The sequence below is a fragment of the Pyrus communis genome, chromosome 7, assembly GCF_041283825.1.
Source record: "Pyrus communis isolate YQ-2024b chromosome 7, ASM4128382v1, whole genome shotgun sequence".
In the NCBI taxonomy this organism is placed as follows: Eukaryota; Viridiplantae; Streptophyta; class Magnoliopsida; order Rosales; family Rosaceae; genus Pyrus; species Pyrus communis.
In genome coordinates this window covers 25,475,365-25,482,934 of record NC_142571.1, presented here as the reverse complement: position 1 = coordinate 25,482,934, position 7,570 = coordinate 25,475,365, and the positions used below count along the sequence as shown (strand labels likewise).

Genomic DNA, 7,570 nt, shown 5'->3' with positions numbered 1-7,570 from the left:
ACTCTTCTGTATGACCTTTAGCAGACACCAACTGAATTAACTATGATGCTTGGCCTTACTCACATGTCTTAATTATCTTGGACTTACTATATTAATTCTGGACTGTTTGAAAATGATTCTTTAAAAGGTACTTCTGCCAAGAAGTAGGACGAAATTTTTAAGAAACATATGCAAGCGTTTTTTAGAAACACTTGAAATACTTGCTAAAAAAAGCATATACATAGTAAGTGTTATTCCAAAACGACTATTTTTTTTTAAAGTACTTTCAAACTTGCTCTTATCTAATGTTCCATAGCATGAGAATTATAAAATTGAAAAGCACAAAAAACCGAAAAAAATCTATACTGTGCATATGAACTCAAGAAATATATACAAACCGTAAAATTGTATTTTAGTGAAAACTTTCATCTTGTCTACTCGCCGACCAATGTTGAACATTGGCAGCTTTCGCGCATGTCCCTCTATTTCTAATTTCTATCTCCCTGCGCACAAAAAACAGGGAAAAGATAATTAATTAAAACCGAACAAATCCACATAATTATTCAATCTCAAATTCCCTAAAAACAACGCAGACAAATGTATAAACAAAGTGCTGATTTCAATAAATCCAAAACATTTAAACAATAAAAGATGTAGCGCAAAAAAATAAAAAAATAAACACCAATGGATCCACTTTAGGGTATTATATATGCACACGGGTTCACACTGTTTTGAGTTCAAAGGCTCAGAAAGAAGGAAGTTCCTGAGCCAGCAGAAGAGACCGGTTTTGTTTCTAGCCATTTGAAGCTGAAATATGGACGATGGCATGCCAGGGTTTTGCATTAAAGGATCGAGTTTTCGCAGTGGTGGTGGCGGTGGTAATGGTAATAGTGGAACCAAGTGCGGGCGTTGGAATCCAACCATTGAACAGGTTAAAGTGCTGACTGACCTGTTCAGGTCTGGACTCCGAACGCCGAGCACTGATCAGATTCAGAAAATCTCCTCTCAGCTAAGCTTTTATGGAAAGATCGAGAGCAAGAACGTCTTTTACTGGTTTCAGAATCACAAAGCCAGAGAAAGACAAAAGCGGCGTAAAGTTTCTATTGATGACAAGGATATCATTCGTCGAGATCAGGAGAACAAGCCGTCTCCAAAACGTACGTTAATTAATCATTAGCTGTAAAAATTTTATCTTTTTTGATGTTCTTCACTTTAGGGTTTTCTAGTATGCACCGGAATTCTGGGCCGCACATCTAATCATGAGTGTTCAAACTCTCAATTAATATTTTTCTTTGCTGATGTCGTGGTTTTATGTTCCGTTCATTGCAGAAATAAATCAGGTTTCGGAGCCGGCGAGAGTGATTGAGACCCTTCAACTTTTCCCGATTAACTCTTTAAACGAATCTGAGGGAGAGAAGCTGAGATTTCATGCAAATGAATATTGCAAGGAGACATCAGCTTTTACTTACACTGTTGGGGCAGAAATGGACCTTCCACCTTTGGATCTGCGCTTAAGTTTCCAATAATTTACATGCTTCAAATTTATGAGAAAATGAACGAAAAAAAGAAGAAGCTCCAGCTAGCTAGCTAGTAGCCATGGCTGCCATTTGTAGAATTTAGGGTTTAGCAGCTGGCATGAAGGGTCAACAGAAAGGTAAGGAGGGAGAGATAGAGGTTGAAAAGCTTTCGCAGTATTGACGCTAATTTGAGTTGTTGAATTAAAATATTGGAAATTCTTGGACATTCTTCTCTGCATGTGCACTTTCTTGTTGTTATTAATTTCTCTGTGATTTACTCTGTTGGGTTTCTTGTTTGTATGAATGGCTTGGAAATCGGAACTTTCTCTTGGCCACGTGAGAAATGTCTCCTTGGGCTGCAAAATTGTGAATGGAATTGCTACACTTGGCCTTGGTCATATGACTCATATACCTTTTACTTACCTTGGGTCTGCTTCCCCACTTGCCCACAGCTCTCATTTTATCCTTACTAAGTAATGGCAACTACCAAAACTATTCTTAAATTTCATTTGGAGATTCTAAACCTGCTCTTTCATGCGGATCTGAGCGTATTTACATTATTTGTTCGGATGCATTATCTCTTATGCACTCGAGTTTGAATTCTTTCTTTACAATTGGAATTAGATTAAAATATAATATTGTCGTTTAGAAAAATTGGCCATTCATGAATAACTTAAAGCTCCGGTTCTGGAATCTCATACATTGAGAGTAGTTTTGGAAGTTGCAATAATAAATAGTGATAGCATAAGAGTAATTTAACAAAAGGGATATTCGAGCTTAATACCTATTTCAATATTGAAACGAGAAGTGTGACTCTTCTAGTTCAAATTAAAGGGGAGTGTATACAACTTGTTTACTTCTTATTTACCTATGACATTTCAAAGAGTGAAATTGTCGTATATACTGTGTCATTTTATTTAGGAAATTATAAACACACACTTTTTTAACTTCTCACACACCTCTATTTAATCTTGTCCATTGTTTTCGTTTGATTCATTTAATTCAATGATCAAAAGCAAAGAGAAGTATGTGAGAGACTAAACAATGTGTGTGAAAATCATCATCATTTATTCATACGGTTGAAGAACACTCTAGATGGTCCGAACCACTTACAAGAGGAATTATGGACATGGCCTTATGCGAGAGGAACCAACGTTCCTTCATGTGCAGCGTCTACTTATATTCATGATATTTCTGCTTCTACTAGCTATCGTTTTAGATGATTTTTTTTCATGTGTTTTCTTTGTAAGTGGGGTTCCCTTATCGTGTTACTTGCTATGTTATTTCCATCAATGAGGCTTGGCTTTATGTCCCCCTTATTTGTATTTCCATTCTTATCTTAATAAGATGATGGGGTTCAGAAAAAAAAAAAAAAAAAAAAAAGGCCATACAACCATACTCGTAAACCTGGAGTCCCCATGTTTAATTTGCTCACCTTGGCTCACCCAAATAGTCTTCCTGTGTGCCTTGCTTATGCCCCATACGCCAGGGCGGACGTAAGAACCTCTCCTCATGTAGGTACAAACTTCATTGCAAAGGTTCCGCTCTTTTCTAAATGAGTTGACAGTCTACCTAATCTGATTGTGGGACGTAAGAATCTCACCCTGCCATGGAATGGTTTTGAAAGGAGCATGTATGAGTACTCTGATACAAGTGTCAGGGCCATAACAATAACATGACCGGCTAGAATGATTTGTTTTTAGCATGTCGGCGATATCTCATATTTGTGTCGTTGAAACTAGTCTATATATTTTCGACATATTATATTCGACATTTTAATTTTGATTTTCACAAAACTTGAGACTAATAATATAAAGTGACTTTTTTATAATCGAAACATTTGTATTTCAACATCACTTTAACCAAAAGCTCAAAAAAAAAAAAAAAAAAAAGGATAAACAATTTGCGAAAGGCCGAAAAGCAATGAAGTTTACCGTAATAAAGCCCATAAATCTTGGGCTCAACTGTCTCAACCTGGGCTTTGCGGCCCAACTCATTTCTCCAGAAGCAAACAAAAGTATTTCACATATAATATTGGTGAGAGAACCGGAAGGAAACAGAACAACAGCCGAGCAAGCAGCTTTTTACAGACAAATTATAGGGAGAAAGGTTTCCTGCGGGAGAAGCTAACTCAAAAATTTCCGCAAAAAAGCAGGAAAATTCAGAGAAAGCAGAAGAAATCTAGCAATGGATGTGATCAAAACGCAGCAAATCTCATCGAGGCCGATCGAAAAGGTGATAGTTCACCCGCTGGTTCTGCTCAGCATCGTCGACAACTACAACAGGGTCGCCAAAGACAGTCGCAAGCGCGTCGTCGGAGTTCTGCTCGGCTCGTCGTTCAAAGGCACCGTCGACGTCACCAACAGCTACGCCGGTTCGTTTATTTCTCGCTCTTTTACTCCCGCAGCTTCTCGGCTCTGTGTGGATCTCGTTTGCTTTTATTTATTTTTAAATAATTTTATTGAATTTTCGATTTTTTTAATCTGATTAAGGAAGTTTTGAATTTGAATTTGAATTTTGCTCCGGCTGTTGTTAATTATTGTTTGCTTAGTGGGAAAAATTGGTCTTTAGGCTCTATATATCTGCTGCTTTGAGCTTGAAATTAAATTGGCTGAACAAATTTATCTTGCATTTGTATGCTGATATATGAATTAGTACTCACGTAATTTAGACCAAGTTTCAAAATTTAGATGTACAAAAGGTAAAAGTAATGCAATTTGATAATTCATTTCGGGTTGAACTCGGAGGTACTGATGTCTTTGTAGGATAAATGTGCAAATATTTGCTTTCCGAATGCGTAGACTCGTGCAATTTGGAGATTTATTAGTGTATGTACGGCACAATATGCTTTCTATTTCAGCTTCCTGTTGAATTGTACGTTCCTTCGTTGTTGGTCTCTACACTTGCGTTCTTGTACTGCTTTGACTTCGAGATTGCTTGTTGGTTTTCCGAGAGATTGTGATGTAGCGTCAGCCTCGAATTACATGCTTGTCCCCTTAAATTTAACTTGTTAGTTTGGTTTGTGCTCTTATTAGACTAGAAGATTTCTTATTTTGCCTTTCCATGTTTTATTTTATAATTTTTATTCTAAAACCTTTTATGTTTCCAGTTCAAGCACGTTACTTTTGACTTATATAATACATGAATTTCTGTTCTCAGTGCCCTTTGAAGAGGATGACAAGGACCCAAGTATCTGGTTTCTTGATCACAACTACCACGAAGCCATGTATTCCATGGCAAAGAGAATAAATGGTACTAATCAAGGATACATCTCTTATTTCCGATACATACATTATATGTTATGATGAAAAGATTGACACATAATTTTTTGCAGCTAAGGAGCATGTTGTGGGATGGTACAGCACAGGGCCCAAATTGCGAGAAAATGACTTGGACATTCACGGTTTATTTAATGAGTAAGTTTCTCAGCTCTATGCAAACAGTGCTACTTGGACCTGAGATTCCATTAGGCTATGAATATCATGAATGCTTCCTATAAGTTATAACAAGTCTGGTCAACAAAATTAATTTGAGGGACTTCATGGAGATAAACTGAGACATGTAAGGTTCATATTGCTCACACTGAGATTGGAGAAACTAAGTCCTCCATTGACTAAAACTAGAAGAAGCAAAAGTGCACTTCTTCCGGTTCTCCCCTTCCTTTTTTTCTCTTTACTCCTCATTGTGTTATACCGTTTTGTTGGTGTAACTTGAAGTTTGGTAAAAACAGTAACTAAGATGGCTGAGATTATGGAAATTTTGAGGTTGTGCATCAGTTATCTGTAAACTATTGATGGTTGGTTACGAAGAAGCACTATATCTGTAAACAGTAACTATTGATGGTTGTATTTAATAAAACAGTTGAAATATTCTGGCATACTTATTTAGTTTTTTATCTCTATCGCGGCGGAACATTATTAAATTTAGCATCCATCTACAGGCACATATTTCCCTTTCTTATACTTTCGTTAATATTTATCTTTTTGTCCCCCTATATCATGTTTTCCTTTTGATTTTCAGCTATGTTCCAAATCCTGTCTTGGTCATTATAGATGTCCAACCTAAGGAGCTGGGAATACCCACAAAAGCTTACTGTACTGTTGAAGAGGTTAAAGAGGTAGAATCACAATTTTTTTACATTGCTTTTCCTAACTTGAAATCTGGTTTTAATGCTACAAACTTGAATTAACATTTTGGTATGGGTACAGAATGCTACCCAGAAAAGTCAGAAGGTGTTTGTTCATGTGCCTTCTGAAATTGCTGCCCATGAAGTTGAGGAAATTGGTATGCCCTCCTTTATTTTAACATTGATTGGAATGACTTCTAACTTATTGCGTTCACATTTTAATTTTTGCTTTCCTTTGTGCGTTGGTGGGTGTCATTTTGATCCTACATATGGTTTTTATTTACCATTTTTCCCTTTTAACAGGAGTGGAACACTTGCTTAGAGACGTAAAGGATACAACCATCAGCACTCTTGCAACAGAGGTTCGGTTTTATTAGATTTTCATTTAGCATTTTCGCTTTTTATTCACTCACAAACAGACATGCATGTCTGTGAATATGGATGTGTGTGCACCAGTGTATGTTGTTGAAATGATCAGAGTTTCTTATGAGTATAAAAGGCAATACAAAAAACTTAGTATCCTATCCTTGTACAGGTTACAGGGAAACTCACAGGTTTGAAGGGATTGGAAGCAAGACTTAAAGAGATTCGGGGTTATCTCGACCTTGTTATTGATGGCAAGCTCCCATTAAACCACGAGATATTGTACCACCTACAGGTCTGGCTTTGGCTTACCATATATATAGTACAAGCCATAATCTGATATCTCTCTAACTTTTATGAGGTTTTGGTGCAAGTTTGATTTATATCTAACTTTTGTAGCTCCACAATGAAATATGGTTCTTCTATATATTTGCCGCCTATTGATAATTAGTAAAACTAATGAAAAGGGCTTCAAAACTTTGAATTTAACGAAGAGGACAAGAATGTGTTGTAAGTGAATAGTAGTACCAGGATTGACTCTTTAGAGTAAAAATGTGGTTTTTCGTTAAAGTGAACAATACCGGGAGCTTTTCGTTAAATACTTTTGTTGCTCCAAATGAAATATGGTTCTATATCTTCGCCCCTGTTGATAATTTCACCATCAAACTTGGTAATTTTTCTTATTTCGCTATTCAAAATTCATGCAGGATGTGTTCAATCTACTTCCAAATCTTAATGTTTCTGATTTGGTCAAGGCCTTTTCAGGTAAACCCAACCTTTCGCATAAACCGCTTTTTGGTTAGATTTGTTCTTGTGCAAATGCTTCTTTTGTTAGAGAGTTCATGTTCTTGTTGTCATGTGCAGTGAAAACAAATGATATGATGTTGGTTATTTATCTTTCATCCCTCATCCGAAGTGTTATCGCTCTTCACAACTTGATCAACAACAAGGTGAGATGCATTTCCATGAATGTATTACTTTATTATTAGGATTCCTCTTTTACATCAATACAAGAGACGACATCATTCTTTGTCTGCTCGTTACGATTTTATTGTGAAAATTTTGGAATATTTCAGATGCACAATAAGGAGCACGAAAAGGCAGAAGACTCTAAACAAGTTGCTGTATCAGCTGCCGCTGGAAGCTAGAAGTATTTAAATTTGGCTCGGACTTTAGAGGGGCGTCATCTGTTGGACGAAGATAACCGATGCGCTTGATGGATTTCGAGTTTGATTTGGAGGGATGCATAGGACATGCCTCATTAGCAATCAACCTAATCTTTAGCTATGCCCCAGACGCTGCTCACTTCCTTTTGAACATATGATTTCCGGGTTCTCGAGCGATAATGGAGATACTCGTCTTGTATTCTAAAATTTCCGCTGCTTTCCTTCTTTCTTTTTCCTTTGTTGACGTCTTGTTTCATCCGTGTTAGTAACCTAATGAAATTGGAACCGAAATATCGATCCTTGATTTTCCGTTCATTTCCAAACGCATAGCGTTTGAAGTATTCAGATTCATGATTTCTCGTGCGTTTACGAGACAACCAGAGCTTAAAAAGTATGTGGGTTCTACATTACGATTCGAT

At 36.8% G+C, this 7,570-nt stretch overlaps 2 protein-coding genes across 2 annotated transcripts; both read left to right on the top strand.

Annotated features, from left to right (window-relative positions):
* The first annotated feature begins 741 nt into the window (after positions 1-741).
* LOC137734452 (WUSCHEL-related homeobox 5-like) lies at positions 742-1,781 on the top strand. Its single transcript, XM_068473717.2, has 2 exons — positions 742-1,136; positions 1,309-1,781. Exons 1-2 carry the CDS (start codon positions 794-796, stop codon positions 1,503-1,505), a joined length of 540 nt encoding a protein of 179 aa, XP_068329818.2. The 5' UTR covers positions 742-793; the 3' UTR covers positions 1,506-1,781.
* Positions 1,782-3,535: 1,754 nt separating this feature from the next.
* LOC137733871 (26S proteasome non-ATPase regulatory subunit 7 homolog A) lies at positions 3,536-7,466 on the top strand. The gene is made up of 10 exons (XM_068473071.2): positions 3,536-3,870; positions 4,656-4,748; positions 4,831-4,912; positions 5,517-5,613; positions 5,705-5,780; positions 5,926-5,984; positions 6,158-6,280; positions 6,693-6,750; positions 6,850-6,935; positions 7,062-7,466. The coding sequence occupies exons 1-10, from the start codon at positions 3,684-3,686 to the stop codon at positions 7,131-7,133; spliced, it is 933 nt and encodes a 310-aa protein (XP_068329172.2). The 5' UTR covers positions 3,536-3,683; the 3' UTR covers positions 7,134-7,466.
* The last annotated feature ends 104 nt before the right edge of the window (positions 7,467-7,570 follow it).